The 19331-nt window shown below is 33.2% G+C and overlaps 1 protein-coding gene across 3 annotated transcripts in view; it reads left to right on the top strand.

Moving 5' to 3' along the window:
- The window catches only part of LOC100373253 (uncharacterized), a 47110-nt gene that overhangs the window by 14797 nt on the left and 12982 nt on the right, over positions 1 to 19331 (top strand). For all 3 annotated transcript variants that reach the window (XM_085504571.1, XM_085504569.1, XM_085504570.1), the window contains exons 6-7: positions 5733 to 5873; positions 9578 to 9666. In XM_085504571.1, the coding sequence (XP_085360697.1) occupies positions 5733 to 5873; positions 9578 to 9666 (230 nt within the window). The remainder of the gene's footprint in view (positions 1 to 5732; positions 5874 to 9577; positions 9667 to 19331) is intronic.

Below are 19331 nucleotides of genomic sequence, written 5' to 3' on the forward strand. Positions count from 1 at the left end.
TTTATAAATCAATTCACAATTAAAAATAGTGTACAATAGTGGTTGTACAGTGAATAAGTGGACTCTGTGCATTGCCATGAAGTAGAATCAGTGAGAGATCCACATATGGAATAATTTGGTGAATGTGTAAAACTATCGGTGTATAGCAAAAACATTCAGATTGATCATATTCAAACAGTTACCGGTATTATTAATTATACCTTGCATATTATTGTCACCAAACAAGACGTGTTTTTTGTAGTCACATGACAGTATGAAATTGTGTGCAAGGGCTATTCAGATTTGCTGGTGAAGCAGTTTTATCACTTGGATTTTGTATGATGCATGACTCATTTACTTAGTTGATTCACCTTGAGTGCTCTTTTGACCTTAAGAGGTTCAACATTATGTGTTCTTACTGTCAATACTTTATGTCACTTGTACTTTTACATTTTACCATGCCAACTGTCATGGCTCTTTAAAGTTAGCATCTAATTAAACTGGTATTTCTGTAATTTCATTTTAGATCTGTTTCCCACTGAAATGGGCAGTTATTGATTTTTTTGCTGAAAATGATTACTCGTATCCAAGTAAATTTGGGATATTTCTCGTGTTTTAGCCACGCCCACCTATCCCGAAACAGTTGACTGTTTCCGGATTTCCGACTCTCGCCGAAAGTGTGCCACCAAATGACAAAATGTGAGAGAAAGTCATACCCCTGAGCCGTAATAACACTGGTCATTCAGTATACTTTTATACGATATACATTTTTCGGTCTATTTTATTTTTTTTGAGAGAGAGTTTTTAGATGTTGTGTTGTGGGAAGTTTCAGTGAAACGTATACTAGTAGTCGTAGTGTATGTATTCACAGGTTTCTAATCGATCCGAAGGTGCAACATCAGTGGACGAAAGCCACTTAACCTCAGATTCTTTTTTTTTTTTGGAAAAACTGTCCTCGTCCATGAAAAAAACCAAAACTAGATTTAAAGAGAAACGCCGACAACGTAAACCTGGCGCAACACTTTTGAAAGAAATAGATTCCGGACCAGCCCATGATCACCGAGGCGGATTTCAGAAGAGAGAGAGACGTCCGGCAAGTGTTTCAAATGAGTTGACTATTTTGCGATCCTGATTATCGTTTTATAGAAACCATTTAGTTAAGTAAATGGTAGCAATAATTTTGACAGTGACACGAAAACGAAGCGTCGGACAAACAGGAAATTACACAGCCCTTACACACTGCTAATTGTTTTCATTTTCGAAGGTTAAAAGTTTCTGAATTGTTTGGTGATTTGTGTTGAATGTCGAATTCACACCTCTGTTCTTTTTTTACCTCCATGCTTGCAGCTTGATCTGCGTGATAATTTATGAAATAAGAATCCGGGCTTGGTCAATGTGTTTCCACCAAATAAAGTTTTAATATGTATGTGTGTCGATCTTGATTATTTTTGTTATCCAATTAAACGCTGCTTTTAACGCACTTGCCCTTGTCGTGACCCGACGCGTTCACCTATTTCAACAAAATGTCAATTTATTTCCACGCGGCTGTCATTTATTTAGTAACTGTGATTTGTCGTTCGGCGTTTAATTATTTTATAGTGATCACTATAGTCTAATGTTTAGAATGTCAAAATATGTTCTCTTTTATTTTAAGTTTGAAAGTTTTACTCAGACGATCGATGAAATAAAACAGTGTAGTGACGTGCCTAGTAACCTGCTAAATAACGAGATAATTCCGACGTCAAATCCTATTTTGTCCAGCGACAGTGTACAAACGTGCGCCTGTGTCGGTGACGATCACGGTGACCAGCTACACCAGAACAGACATATTTCGCATCTAACTCAACCCCATGCAACAAAAATTGATACTATGTGTTCATTATGGTCCATTCTTCCTCAACGAACAAGTACATAAGTGACAATTTAGTCAAAGATGAGAAAACTGTACAAGAAATTTGCCTTATGTACACGTATCGGCAATGCAAGCTGCCATGCGACTTCCCCTTCTGCCGTCACAAGGGGAATTTCTGTATGCAAATGAGAAGCTAATGAGGAGCCTCGTTTTAAAATACACAAAAATAAAGTTGCCGTACACTGAGTTTAAAACTCATTTTTTCACTTAAAAAAAATAATTCATGCTTAGAAACATAAAAATTAATAATATTTATATATCAATGGATAATTTTAGGCGTGAAAATAGCAGCCATTTCACAGGCACTTTAACTACCGGGTACTAGAGAACATTATTTTTTATTTCCATTCTGTTTGATGATTGAGGATAGATTCACACATGGAGTTCACATCTCAGAAAACATACTACCGGTATTAGCATATCAAACTACTAAATAGATCTGTAACCCCCCCCCCCCCTGCCTTTGAGTAATCCTGTGTCTTGTTACAAGGCTTAGCAATATATAAAAGGTCTGAAAAATTTGATTTTTTTTCAATCTTTGAGTGAAAATCAAATTATTATTATTTTTACAATAATTATTGTTTTCTATGTAAAGAATACAGCTTGAATTTATAATACGAACAAATAATATGGCATAATGACAGCGTGTGTCTTTAATCATATATTTAATCCGGAAAATATTTTGATAGATTTTTAATGACAATATGGTTTAATGTAAATCCATTACAATTGTGTGTATTCATAATTTTTCTCAAAAAGCAGCATTATACTGAGAAGAAACTGATACCCAATTACATTACATTTATTTTTCAAGCTGATTTTGGTATGTAAAACGGGGCAAGTACATCAATGCAACTGTTGCTATGGAAACATCTATTCAGAAAACAAAAAGTAGTTGTCATTTTCATGCTCGTTATTAGAAGTGACAGTATGGTCATTAGTCACATCAAATACCTTTAAGTTGCACTCTTAGAACATTTATTGAGCTTTATTGGGATCTTTGGACTATTATCTCATGGTCTGAATTTGCAATGCTTTATGGGGAACAAATAAGGAATCATAAAGATTCAGCTTTGTTTGGAATTACTGTGGCCTACAGTAAATGGGAACAGAAGTGAATCTTTGTGAATCAACACACAATAAAATGTGATGCCAAAACAATTGCCAGCCTTTAAAAACCACTAAAAAAACATCTATTTTATTTCACGCTATGCAGACTATCAAATATTTTTTATAGTATTCCCAAGACCCCAATAAAAAATTAGAAATGCCAATTCAGAAATTTAAATTAAGCTATTCGGCCATAACATAACAAATGATTATATAGTGTGATTTTGTTAAAAATTTAATGTGAAAATATTACTTCATGCTGGAATATTATGACAATCTTTTTTTTTTTAAATTGAAAATCTTTGTTCCTTGTTCCATAGATTATAATATTTGATTTTATTTGGTTGCCATCAGTTTATAGAAATTAAAATACAAGTCAGTATAAGTAATGGAGTTGATGTAACATTTGACATGTTTATGTAACATTTGACATGTATATGTAACATTTGACATTGTTTATGTTAAGTCTGATAAAGTATCCAATTGTATGGCAGGTTATAGAATCTGAATGTCTACATATTTCGAGTGTTGTGAGGTATTATTGATATCATTTAATATTCTACAAATAAATAAAGATTGTGAGTATACATGCAAATTTATTTAAATCAATAAACTGTTCATTATTGTATGATATAGACAAAGATGGAATTGTGCTCACCACTTTTAACAATCATATATATCCTCGAGCTGCTTTCTTGCGATAATGAGCAGTGTATACTCAAATACAAGTGGCGTTCACGTTAGAGATCTCGGCACATGGCAAGTATAAACGATTGGGACTGAGTTGCCACATGCAGAAAAAAACTCTATCTTGAGTGTCTATTCTGACCGTAACTTGGCAAGTACCAACATTTGTTGCCTGAATGCTCTGCACAAACCCAAATCCGAAGGATTAAAAATTTCTGCATGTCCCGAGATTCCATAATGTGAACGTACATGTAGTAACAGTGGTGATTGTGAATGAAAACAAACACAAATTGTTTACTCTATTGAAAAGACTAATCCTATACTTATTAACAGATTTACATTAAATTATTTTAATATGGTAATGCTCATGGCCCAAGAATTCTTTTTTTTTAATCTGTGTCGCAGTGTGTCCATATTTTCAAGTTTAATTTCAACATCGTTTCAGCAAATTTCATTATGTAGACTTTTTAGTCCCTGTTCGGACGAAGTCGGAAAACTGGGACTTATAATTCGGTCTCCGTCCATCTGTGCGTCCGGGTGTCCGTCCGGGTGTCCGTCCGGGTGTCCGTCCAGAGTCATATCTCAGAATCCTTTGGATCGATTCCGTTCATTCTTTGCATGTGCCTAGTACTTTATGTGGGACATATGCACATGCAGTGGCTGAGCGATTCGATTCAAAATGGCCGACTGGCAGCCATCTTGTTTTTTGAAAATGTTGTATTTTGGACATGCTTTGTCAGTTTTCATTCAAACTTGGTACATAGATTATACATGTTAGGATACATGTCCATGACGATTTATTTCACAATTGGATCAAAGATGGCTGACTGGCAGCCATCTTGTTTTTTGAAAATGTTGTATTTTGGACATGCTTTGTCAGTTTTCATTCAAATTTAGTACATAGATCATACATGTTAGGATACAAGTCCCGACCGTCCATGAGTTCCTGAGTCTGTCTGTCCGTCTGTCCCTGCGTCAGTCTGTCCAGAGTCATATTTCAGAATCCTGTGGACCGATTCCGTTCATTCTTTGCATGTGCCTAGTACCTTATGTGGGACATATGCACATGCAGTGGTTTAGCAATTCGATTCAAAATGACCGACTGGCAGCCATCTTGTTTTTTGAAAATGTTGTATTTTGAACATGTTTGTCAGTTGTCATTCAAACTTGGTACATAGATTATACATGTTAGGATACATGTCCATGACGATTTATTTCGCAATTGGATCAAAGATGGTCGACTGGCAGGCATCTTGGTTTTTTTTTTTATGCGGTATCTTGAACGTGCTCTGTCAGTTTTCATTCAAATTTGGCACATACATGTACTTTATACATGTTAGGATGCATGTCCATGACAATTTGTTTCAAAATCTGGTCAAGGATGGCCGATTGACAGCCATCTGACTTTTTGGCCTTACTACTATATTTCCACAATTTATGTACCACTTTCATTCATATTTGGCACATACATCATACATATCAGTGTGTTTCATAATCAAATCAAAGATGGCCCAATAACGGCTGTTTTTATTTTTGGCCATATTACTACTACACGGAACACGTGTTTTGATGTAAATAAACAATCTGTTGTATACGCCACTTGGAACTCAAGTTTCAAGGACACGCTTGCGACAACCCATCCACTTTAATATGACGAGCACAAAGAGAACTTTCAAAAATTTAACTGGGACTGTAAATAGAGTGTACATATCAACTCACACATAATATGTACAATGTATCTTCATTAAGAAGTACAACCTTGTAAAACTGTGTTTTACTATCTTGTCTAAACCATTAACATCAACAATCTCTTGTGAGTCAACTAATTAAAATAGTAAATACATACAAATAAAAAGAAAGAAAATGGTGAAAAAGATACTTACAATTTACCAGTAATCACACCACAGGCTTTAGTGTAATTGATTCTTATTGAGTGAATATATTATATTCATTATGCCTATTTTATCTAAAATATTTGTTGGGAAAAAGTTGTTCCTGTACATGCGTTACTTACTCTTTTTTTTTGACTAATTTCAATTTATAGGAGGAATAAAAAGAAGCAGCTACAGAGAGCTCCATCACCACCGATGATTGATCCAATCGAATCGAGAATAATTGAAGAAAGAAGACTGGCACAGTTAAGAGAATTGAAAGAAAAACAGTTACTTATATTACAGCGAAGAAAGTAAGTTATAGAATATAAATGAATGGTTGGCATGACTGACTGACATGACTGACTGACATGACTGGCCATCCATGTACATGTGTCAGCGTGCTGCTGTTTTGATATGCACTTCTACATGTAATAGAGTACATATGGTTACATTTTTGATGGCTGTAGAATTACAGATTTTATTGGAGGTCATTCCAAACATAAAGGGGAAAAATTGAAACAAATTCAGTGAGGCTAAATTTCTTGACAATAAGAAGAAAATCAAGGTCGATAAATTGTGTGCATTGAATTGCTGAGAGGAAAAAATAAAGCATTGTTTTAGAAAAAATTGGGTAGTCTAACTAATAGAAGAACTACTCTATACTCTCTCTTGCACACATTGATACAGTACAAGCTTATCACAATTAAGACATTACTTTAAAACTTCTACATCCACTATTAAGTGCATTTTAATCAATGGATGACTGGTGGTCATTTTTAATGATTATGGTTCCAGAGCTGTATCTTTGACATGCCTTGATTGATCATGTTCAAACTTTATATACATCACACATGTTGTCGCACATATGCACATGTACTTTGACCATCAGATTCAAGATTGTTGAATTGTAGCATTTCTGCCATACTGTAACCAGATCTTGGTCGTGTATAAATGGATTTTGTGCAAAAATTATGGAACCTTGCTGTTCGTCATCTGGTTATTCAGATTAGATTAAAATGAGCAGCTGGCTACCCTTTTTGTTTTAATGAAGACTGTTCCTTATCCATATCTCTAACATGCCTTGACCAATGATGTTCAAATTTGATATATACATCATATATCATACATGATGTCAAACATATGCACATTAATTTGTTTGATAATCTAATTCAAGATGGCCGAATAGTGGCCATTTTAATCTTAATCAAAGAAAGCTTAGAAAGAACTCTTGTGTTCTGTGAAGTTATTAGAGGCATGAAGTACAAATAAGGAATACTGTATTTATGACATGACCATATATAGTCATCTGAAACATTAGCCATACCGTACTCGACCGCGTTAGCGCCCAGGGGCCTCAACTCAGAAAATCACGATTTTGTAGGGGTCGGCGCTTACCCGAGCACCCCCTCGAAAAAGAGTGCAAATGAAAATTGTGATTCATCAAGTGACAGATTACGTCTTTGAGGGAAAATCAAATTACTAAATTAATTTGCGTCGTCATTGATTTTCACAATGAAGAAACAGAAATGACCACAAAAAATATGCACATTTTATTACAATATTAATTACGTACCACCATAATTTACGGAATTAAAAACATTTGAGTCTGTTGGAACACATTCAAAGTCAAAATTGTCATATTATTTCCACTGACGAAGTTGTTGGATCGTACGCAAACTCTCGATGAAAATCACTTTCCGCCATAATACAATTGCAGATTTGACCTACAGCAGCGTCGTCTGACCTAATGGGTCAAAGTTGGTTATTAACTAATCAGAATGCTGTGTTGTACTGACGCAATTCTTCGGAAATTCCCGAAGACTTTCCGGTAACGCAATGCGAAAGTGAATAATCGATGTCGAAGTACGATCTGTTGGAATTGATTTCAGCGAATAAACGACATGGTTTTCCAAAAAAACTAGTAACTAGCCATTTTTGAGAGGTAAACTGAATATGGCATGAAATATTTATTGCATTTTACTTGTATTAACAGGTCATCGTCGAAGCGTAGTTTACGCATGGTTACCATGTTCTACGCATTCACAACATGTTCACAGCGATCGATGTCCACGCTGTATCATATAAAAACGATTACCAAGATTCGTTACGCAAGACCAACTTTTAAATTAGTTGCATTTTGAAGGGGTGGGTGCTTTGCCGAATGTGACCCCAAATATAACAATTGCGCAAAAGTGGGGGGTGGGCGCTAACGCGGTCGAGTACGGTATAACATTGATCTCAACCCAAAACTAATCAGGTTTACGCATTATCCTAGAGCATCTTTGTGGCTACCCATGTTTCATTAAAATATGTTATGGTACTTGAGAAACAGGTGAAGATACTCAAATTTTGCTAATTAATATTCAAATTAAGTCATTAATATGCATGGATTTCAAAAAAACAAATCTGCACATTATCCTGAAGCATCTGTGTATTAAGATTCATTGAAATTCATTGGTTCTTGAGAGAAAATTGAAAAGGTATAAAATTGGTTAAATAATAAGCAAATTAGGTAATATGCACTGGAGCTCAACCCAAAACTAAACAGATCAGTGCATTATCGCAAGGCATCCATGTACCAAGTTTCATTGAAATCAGTTGAATAGTACATGAGAAATGAGTGAAAATGTTTATACTTGGCTAATTATTATGCAAATTAGGTAATTATTATAGATGTATATAAACTCAAAACATTAGATTATATTAAATTGTTACATGTATTTATATACCAAGATTTATTGAAGAAAAATAAGTACTTGACATATCGATGGAAAAGCTGAAAACTAAACTAATTATGCAAATCAGGTAATTAATGCACACAGATTTTGATGTAAAAATAATAAGGTACCGGGGTATGTGCATCTTCCTAGATCATCCATGTACCAAGTTTCATTATAATGTGATGATTAGTACGAAATAAACAAACAAGAGACTTGTGTCCTTTGTAGATGCACTCTTTGTGACACTTGTGCTGATTGTAACCAGACTGGGTAACAGTGCATGATGCAATGATTGACAGGCTCAATAATATTCTACCAATCAGCATCAAGGTCAAAATTAGAGTCAAATTTTCATAACAAACAATTGTCTAAATTGTTTTTAGTTCCGCTGTCGCCTTTGTCTAGCAGAGCTTATCATATGAGTGATTGTCCGTCTCTGTCGTCCGTGTTAGTGTTTTACTTTTTCGACTTCTTCCTGAAAACTATAAGCCTGAATGCTTTGATACTTGGTGTATATGTACATGTACCTTGGGTGGACCTTTCTTAGATTTGTTCATATCATGATGATATCTTCAATTCTCTAATTTTGATGGTAAAAAGTGATATTTTCAACTTCTTGTTGAAAACCGCAAGTCCAATTGCTTTGATATCACATATATAGGTACTACATGTGGACCTCTCTCAGATTTGTTTATTTCATGATGATATGTTCAATTATTTAATTTTGATGATTATTTTTGGCGAAAAGTGATATTTTTGAATTCTTGTTGAAAACAGCAAGTCCTGTTGATTTGATACTATACATATTGTTCATTTTCTAATGATATCTTCTGTTCTTTAATTGAAATGTGCATTGCTAACAGCGTAGCTATCTTAGCCAACAGGCTGCTGTTTAGAAACAATCCTAAAATTGAAATTGTACGCATTTTTCATTTATACACTCATACAGTACAATATTTTATATTACTGGAAAAACACCAAAGACTAACTCATAGATTGGTTATTTTGTGATTTCATCAATTGCAATTTGTTTGTTATTAACCAGATGGACAGATGGACCAGTCGTCACTGCCAGTAATGGACATTAGCATTAATAGACTGTGCATTCTCTATGCTTCACCACCCCCTCCCCAACAGTGTAGAATGTTTTAACTTGATATCGTGTCACACATAATAATACATACATTCATCCATGTAAGCATTCAGCACATGTTCTATCATGTTATTACAATTGATTGATTTCTTTGATTGCATTGAGAGGTACATGAAATTGATACATGCTTCTAATATTACAGAGACAATGAATTACTGAAAAATTGGCGTGATGAAACCAGAGAGTTACAGCGCAAACATTACATTAAAGCTGTTCAAATGAACAGAGAAGGTAAATACAGCATGGTTGTGTTATGTATGCAGTCTATTATTAATGGTTGTGTTATGTATGCAGTCTATTATTTATGGTTGTGTTATGTATGCAGTCTATTATCAATGGTTGTGTTATGTATGCAGTCTATTATTAATGGTTGTGTTATGTATGCAGTCTACTAATAATGGTTGTGTTATGTATACAGTCTATTATTAATGCTTGTGTTTGTGGCTGTGGGAATTCGGTTCGAATAAATCGCCACATTTAATAAATCTCCACAGAACATACAGCAGACTCAAATGATCGAGTTCAAAAGAAAGTCGTAATGACTTCTTTATTCATGGGTAGAACGCTGAACATTTCAACCAGTAATTACATCAGTAGTACAAACTTCTGTATTAAAACTGTGAGTGTCCTTGATGAGGGGCAAATAGGTGAATAACTTGAAAAACTATGAACTAAATTCAAATGTGGACTCCATTGATGACCGCCATATCCATCGAGAGTAGGAATTATGGGTAACACTTGCATAATAATTAGCATGTTTGAGGTCGATTCCATTGCTCATAGGGGGTAACTCTTAATGTACGAACACATGAAAACGATCTTAACAGTGAAATAATAGGGTAATTTCCTCAGTTAATAGGGAAATATGAATAAACTAGAATAATCTAAACTGTTTATAAAGATAACACTAGATGAATAAATCTATCTAAATGTAGAAATGTATTGATACATATTCTTATGGTTGTGTTTAGTATGCAGTCTATTATTAATGGTTGTGTTATGTATGCAGTCTATTATTAATGGTTGTGTTATGTATGCAGTCTATTATTAATGGTTGTGTTATGTACAGTCTATTATTAATGGTTGTGTTATGTATGCAGCAGTCTATTATTAATGCTTGTGTTATGTATGCAGTCTATTATTAATGCTTGTGTTATGTATGCAGTCTATTATTAATGCTTGTGTTATGTATGCAGTCTATTATTAATGGTTGTGTTATGTATGCAGTCTATTATTAATGGTTGTGTTATGTATGCAGTCTATTATTAATGGTTGTGTTATGTATACAGTCTATTATTAATGGTTGTGTTATGTATGCAGTCTATTATTAATGGTTGTGTTATGTATGCAGTCTATTATTTATGGTTGTGTTATGTATGCAGCAGTCTATTATTAATGCTTGTGTTATGTATGCAGTCTATTATTAAAGCTTGTGTTATGTATGCAGTCTATTATTAATGCTTGTGTTATGTATGCAGTCTATTATTAATGCTTGTGTTATGTATGCAGTCTATTATTAATGGTTGTGTTATGTATGCAGTCTATTATTAATGGTTGTGTTATGTATACAGTCAATTATTAATGGTTGTGTTATGTATGCAGTCTATTATTAATGGTTGTGTTATGTACAGTCTATTATTAATGGTTGTGTTATGTATGCAGTCTATTATTAATGGTTGTGTTATGTATGCAGTCTATTATTAATGGTTGTGTTATGTATGCAGTCTATTATTAATGCTTGTGTTATGTATGCAGTCTATTATTAATGGTTGTGTTATGTATGCAGTCTATTATTAATGGTTGTGTTATGTATACAGTCTATTATTAATGGTTGTGTTATGTATGCAGTCTATTATTTATGGTTGTGTTATGTATGCAGCAGTCTATTATTAATGCTTGTGTTATGTATGCAGTCTATTATTAATGCTTGTGTTATGTATGCAGTCTATTATTAATGCTTGTGTTATGTATGCAGTCTATTATTAATGCTTGTGTTATGTATGCAGTCTATTATTAATGGTTGTGTTATGTATACAGTCAATTATTAATGGTTGTGTTATGTATGCAGTCTATTATTAATGGTTGTGTTATGTACAGTCTATTATTAATGGTTGTGTTATGTATGCAGTCTATTATTAATGCTTGTGTTATGTATGCAGTCTATTATTAATGCTTGTGTTATGTATGCAGTCTATTATTAATGCTTGTGTTATGTATGCAGTCTATTATTAATGGTTGTGTTATGTATGCAGTCTATTATTAATGGTTGTGTTATGTATACAGTCTATTATTAATGGTTGTGTTATGTATGCAGTCTATTACTAATGGTTGTGTTATGTATGCAGTCTATTATTAATGCTTGTGTTATGTATGCAGTCTATTATTAATGCTTGTGTTATGTATGCAGTCTATTATTAATGGTTGTGTTATGTATGCAGTCTATTATTAATGGTTGTGTTATGTATACAGTCTATTATTAATGGTTGTGTTATGTATGCAGTCTATTATTAATGGTTGTGTTATGTATGCAGTCTATTATTAATGGTTGTGTTATGTACAGTCTATTATTAATGGTTGTGTTATGTATGCAGTCTATTATTAATGGTTGTGTTATGTATACAGTCTATTATTAATGGTTGTGTTATGTATGCAGTCTATTATTAATGGTTGTGTTATGTATGCAGTCTATTATTAATGGTTGTGTTATGTATGCAGTCTATTATTAATGCTTGTGTTATGTATGCAGTCTATTACTATTTAATGTACATTGTTGCTGTATTGCATTGTGTGGTTGATATGTATCAATGACTCATAAGGTTATAAGGATGGTGGTCATCTCATCATGTCATGTTAATGTGGGTCCCATTGCGATTTATACAATGTGCATAATTCATGGTTTGTTTGCACGATCGCACTGTTTACATGCTTGATGACACAAACACACTGTTTAGATGATTGATGACAACACAAATGCGCTGTTTACATGCTTGATGACACGAACACACTGTTTAGATGCTTAATGACAACACAAATGCGCTGTTTACATGCTTGATGACATGAACACACTGTTTACATGCTTGATGTCAACACAAACGCACTGTTTACATGCTTGATGACAACACAAATGCGCTGTTTACATGCTTGATGACAACACAAATGTGCTGTTTACATGCTTGATGACACGAACACACTGTTTACATGCTTGATGACAACACAAATGTGCTGTTTACATGCTTGATGACACGAACACACTGTTTACATGCTTGATGACAACACAAATGTGCTGTTTACATGCTTGATGTCAACACAAACGCACTGTTTACATGCTTGATGACACAAACGCACTGTTTACATGCTTGATGTCAACACAAACGCACTGTTTACATGCTTGATGACAACACAAATGCGCTGTTTACATGCTTGATGACAAGACAAACACACTGTTTACATGCTTGATGACGCAAATGCACTGTTTACATGTTGATTATGATACGAATGCATTGTTTACATGCTTGATGACAACACGATCACAGTTTACTTGCTTGATGATGATGCAAACACACTGTTTACATGCTTGATGACAACACAAATCTACTGTTTACATGCTTGATGACAACACAAAGCTACTGTTTACATGCTTGATGACAACACGAACCCATTGTTTACATGCTTGATGACACAAACGCACTGTTCACATGCTTGATGATACAAACACACTGTTTACATGCTTGATGACAACACAAATCTACTGTTTACATGCTTGATGACAACACAAATCTACTGTTTACATGCTTGATGACAACACGAACCCATTGTTTACATGCTTGATGGCAACACGAACCCATTGTTTACATGCTTGATGACAACACGAACCCATTGTTTACATGCTTGATGACACAAACGCACTGTTCACATGCTTGATGATACAAACACACTGTTTACATGCTTGATGTCAACACAAATCTACTGTTTACATGCTTGATGACAACACGAACCCATTGTTTACATGCTTGATGACAACACGAACCCATTGTTTACATGCTTGATGACAACACGAACCCATTGTTTACATGCTTGATGACAACACGAACCCATTGTTTACATGCTTGATGACACAAACGCACTGTTCACATGCTTGATGATACAAACACACTGTTTACATGCTTGATGTCAACACAAATCTACTGTTTACATGCTTGATGACAACACGAACCCATTGTTTACATGCTTGATGACAACACGAACCCATTGTTTACATGCTTGATGACAACACGAACCCATTGTTTACATGCTTGATGACAACACGAACCCATTGTTTACATGCTGTTTACATGCCAAGTGTAATTTACACTGCTACAAAATTTTGCAATATTCCCTGATTCACTAAAATGTGTTGCTTTTAGCAGTTTACACAAAAATAGAGCATTTTCTCTTCACTGTGATATCCATTATTATAAATACAGGACAAACGAAGGTTTAAGCATCACAGTGGCATCAAATATGAATTCAACAAATGCAGCATTTCAACATTGATTATTTTAATTTATTAAATATTTGCTGATGTTCGGTACACATTACGTGAGATCACTAATTCCTAAGGCAATATGACATTTATGGTAGAAACAAACACAGTGTGAAATGTTAGCAGGTTCATGCTACATTATACACATTTGATAAAAAACAAAACCTAGATATCTGGAAAATAAAATTTTTGGTTGACCAAATATTAATTTGTCAATTATTTGCATGCCATCATCCTAAAATTATGTCATAAACACTGTGTAACAGTGTTTATTGATTTAATAACACAAAGGCTCAGTGAAATCAATTCTGATACTAGCATGATAGTGTAGTTCTTTTATAATAATTATCATTTAATCATATTTATTTACTTGTCATTCATTTCATCTAACTACATTGTCATATTTCATGGTATTAATCTAATGCTCATGTCATGTTTATTTTCATTATTCCTACCTAACTCCAGCTCGTAAACGTAAGTAACACTAAAACCATTTCAACTGTATTTAGTTTGAGGTGATGGTGATCGCGTAATTGTAGCTTAATTTATGTGATAACAAGCTTTAAACTAACAAATTATTGTTGCTCTGCTTCTAATATTTTTTAACTTACCAATTGGAAGATTAAGTATTTCATACTTTCAGTATTATGGATTCATTAGAAATAACAAACAATTGGCATCATCATCTAACAATTATACCAAAAATTATACCTAAAAGTTGTATATTGTTATTGATATGAATCCTAATATTATTCAGACTTAGTTCCTAGTGTGATAATATTCTTCCATTTTATGCATATGCTCAGTAGTGTTTTCAAAGTAATTGTTAAAGACAGATCCCTGTACTTTATGAGAGAGAATTCTCATTTACAAACAATTCTGAGGAGTTGTTTTCCCTGTCCATTCAAATGACAAGGGATGTTGTGAGTTGAAACCCCACCGTCTAGTTGAATGTACTCCACAATGTACACTGATCTGTTTAGTCCAATCAATATTGCACGTTTTAATTCAGGTATAAATGTTGCCACTTTATTGTAGCAAAACATGGGATTCAACTCAAAGTTAATTTTAACCCACTGTTGAAAAGCATATTAGAACAGCTAAATCTGGTCTCAACTCGGGGTTCCATGTTGTGACACATGGGATCAAAGTTTCATGGTTAAAACATTAATGCCCTCTACCTTAAGTTAAGCCACTGCAACGTATAAACAGAACACAGGTTCAACCCACTGATAATGAATATTTGCAACTAAATGACCTAGTCTTATGTATGTGTATTTATGTTAAAGTATAACTTTTTACATGGAATATATAGTTGAAGCACTTGAGGTCTGTATCAAAACAATTTAATGCTGTATATGCATTTTATTCACTGGGTTTTAATATCCCTATTGTTGCTGATAAACAGTCATATCAATGTTTTACTGGAAAATTTGTGAATGCCAGTGAGAATGAATGCTTTCACAAACTGTCCTGAGCTTGATGTAAACATACTCTTCCCTATATGTGTTTGATCTCTGTGAAATGCAGAGATTTCTGAGACATTTCTAAGGCATGTGCCATTCAGAGTTAACATAACATGTGACAACTGGTCAGAAACAAAATGTAAGTTGAGTTGCTGATGACAAAGAATCACCGTTGCATTTTTTTGCAGCTTTTTTCCACTGCCAGGATTGTCTTTGTTTTGTGGCCTAGTACTGAACAAAAACTACTGTTGCAGATTATTACTTGATTCTGTAAAAGTGCATATTTGTAGCAGACACCACATTATAGCATTATTGATGGCCGGATAAACAAACCTTTGCTGGCAAAGATGATGTACATGTGGCATAGATGTGTTCTCTACCTAATGTCTATTCTAACATGTTACAAATATTTCAAGTGATGCCGATAGTAGGGCATAGGACAAACCTAATATATACATGTATCAAAATGCATAAATGGTCATCAAAGCATTACATTTACAAGCTGTTTCACAAGAGAAGGAGAGTGATTATGAGAGTGATGAATGTTGTGTTGGCATTATATTTATAATTCATTTATTTCCAATATTTTTTTTCACTGTAACCTACAAATTATTGACAAACCATCAAAATTCATATTGCCAATCCAATGAAATTTATAAAATTTGGATATTGACTGTTTACCATTATACTAACTAAAGATGAAATATAATATGAGGTTATTACGAGAATACCTCAAATTATACATGAAGACAGTACAGCTGGATTATTGACAGACTCACAGCAGAGGTCGATGTGCAGCGTACTGTCTGAGTGCATACATGTACTTTGAGGTATTCTCATAATAACCTTATTATTATACATCTTTTCCTTCCGAGGATACATCATGGGAATGCTGAAATCCAAAAAGTTTAGAACAGAATCAGGGAACTTCTTCATGTGGAGTCCGGTCAAACCCTGATAGCAGCCATGTTTGTTTTTATTATTAGAGGACGCTTACACACTTAATCATTGCATATTTGGAATTCGCATTTCGTTATATGGTTGGATAAAAATACCCCGTAAAATATCGCAAAATTATGGCATGCTGTAACTTATGGCATTACGGTGACAGATGTATAAGTGATATCAAGATCAATTGTCATTTACTGTAATCAAATGTACTGTTACAGTATTGCTTATGGCATTAAGTTTGTTGTCAATGTAGAACCCAAGGATTAAGTACTGGACAGTAAAGGCAACAACAATACACTGTACCAATGAATAAATTTCACACAATTCGGTTTTAATCATCATTTATCATGTCATTTTTGAGTTGTAAATTTTAGACCATGTGGATGTAATTTCTAATTGGCTGCACATTTTGTGAAAGGTGAAACACTCAAATGTATACAAGCTATACAAAGTTGTTACTGATTAATATGTAATGCTGTGTTGTCAATGTATACAAGCTATACAAAGTTGTTATACTGATTAATATGTAATGCTGTGTTGTCAATGTATACAAGCTATACAAAGTTGTTATACTGATTAATATGTAATGCTGGTATCAATGTATACAAGCTATACAAAGTTGTTACTGATTAATATGTAATGCTGTGTTGTCAATGTATACAAGCTATACAAAGTTGTTACTGATTAATATGTAATGCTGTGTTATCAATGTATACAAGCTATACAAAGTTGTTACTGATTAATATGTAATGCTGGTATCAATGTATACAAGCTATACAAAGTTGTTACTGATTAATATGTAATGCTGTGTTGTCAATGTATACAAGCTATACAAAGTTGTTACTGATTAATATGTAATGCTGTGTTGTCAATGTATACAAGCTATACAAAGTTGTTACTGATTAATATGTAATGCTGTGTTATCAATGTATACAAGCTATACAAAGTTGTTACTGATTAATATGTAATGCTGGTATCAATGTATACAAGCTATACAAAGTTGTTACTGATTAATATGTAATGCTGTGTTATCAATGTATACAAGCTATACAAAGTTGTTACTGATTAATATGTAATGCTGTGTTGTCAATGTATACAAGCTATACAAAGTTGTTACTGATTAATATGTAATGCTGGTATCAATGTATACAAGCTATACAAAGTTGTTACTGATTAATATGTAATGCTGGTATCAATGTATACAAGCTATACAAAGTTGTTACTGATTAATATGTAATGCTGTGTTGTCAATGTATACAAGCTATACAAAGTTGTTACTGATTAATATGTAATGCTGGTATCAATGTATACAAGCTATGCAAAGTTGTTAATGATTAATATGTAATGCTGGTATCAATGTATACAAGCTATACAAAGTTGTTACTGATTAATATGTAATGCTGTGTTATCAATGTATACAAGCTATACAAAGTTGTTACTGATTAATATGTAATGCTGTGTTGTCAATGTATACAAGCTATACAAAGTTGTTACTGATTAATATGTAATGCTGGTATCAATGTATACAAGCTACAAAGTTGTTACTGATTAATATGTAATGCTGTGTTGTCAATGTATACAAGCTATACAAAGTTGTTACTGATTAATATGTAATGCTGGTATCAATGTATACAAGCTATACAAAGTTGTTACTGATTAATATGTAATGCTGGTATCAATGTATACAAGCTATACAAAGTTGTTACTGATTAATATGTAATGCTGTGTTGTCAATGTATACAAGCTACAAAGTTGTTACTGATTAATATGTAATGCTGTGTTGTCAATGTATACAAGCTATACAAAGTTGTTACTGATTAATATGTAATGCTGGTATCAATGTATACAAGCTATACAAAGTTGTTACTGATTAATATGTAATGCTGTGTTGTCAATGTATACAAGCTATACAAAGTTGTTACTGATTAATATGTAATGCTGTGTTGTCAATGTATACAAGCTATACAAAGTTGTTACTGATTAATATGTAATGCTGTGTTGTCAATGTATACAAGCTATACAAAGTTGTTACTGATTAATATGTAATGCTGGTATCAATGTATACAAGCTATACAAAGTTGTTACTGATTAATATGTAATGCTGTGTTGCCAATGTATACAAGCTATACAAAGTTGTTACTGATTAATATGTAATGCTGTGTTGTCAATGTATACAAGCTATACAAAGTTGTTACTGATTAATATGTAATGCTGTGTTGTCAATGTATACAAGCTATACAAAGTTGTTACTGATTAATATGTAATGCTGGTATCAATGTATACAAGCTATACAAAGTTGTTACTGATTAATATGTAATGCTGTGTTGTCAATGTATACAAGCTATACAAAGTTATTACTGATTAATATGTAATGCTGGTATCAATGTATACAAGCTATACAAAGTTGTTACTGATTAATATGTAATGCTGTGTTGTCAATGTATACAAGCTATACAAAGTTGTTACTGATTAATATGTAATGCTGTGTTGTCAATGTATACAAGCTATACAAAGTTATTACTGATTAATATGTAATGCTGGTATCAATGTATACAAGCTATACAAAGTTGTTACTGATTAATATGTAATGCTGGTATCAATGTATACAAGCTATACAAAGTTGTTATACTGATTAATATGTAATGCTGTGTTGCATTTATTGATTGTATATACATTGACAAATGTGTATTCACTTTGTACATTTCTTTGAGTGTCATACAGCAAATAACATACAAATAGAATTAGTTAGTGTGTGAACTTGTTACTCTCTCTGATTTTATTTTCTTAAAATATTTGCTGTGAGTGGCAGGTAATAATCTACTGCTCTTTGTGAATCATCTTGATATCTTTTGTTGTGATGCATGCATACACACGTGTTTGCAGAGATTGTTGTGAATAAAAAAAATGTATTAAATATTTGTTCAGAAAATTAATTGTGTATGTTTGTATTTTTGTTT

This window comes from Saccoglossus kowalevskii, chromosome 10 (genome assembly GCF_978046115.1).
Source record: "Saccoglossus kowalevskii chromosome 10, keSacKowa6.1, whole genome shotgun sequence".
Classification (NCBI taxonomy): Eukaryota; Metazoa; Hemichordata; class Enteropneusta; family Harrimaniidae; genus Saccoglossus; species Saccoglossus kowalevskii.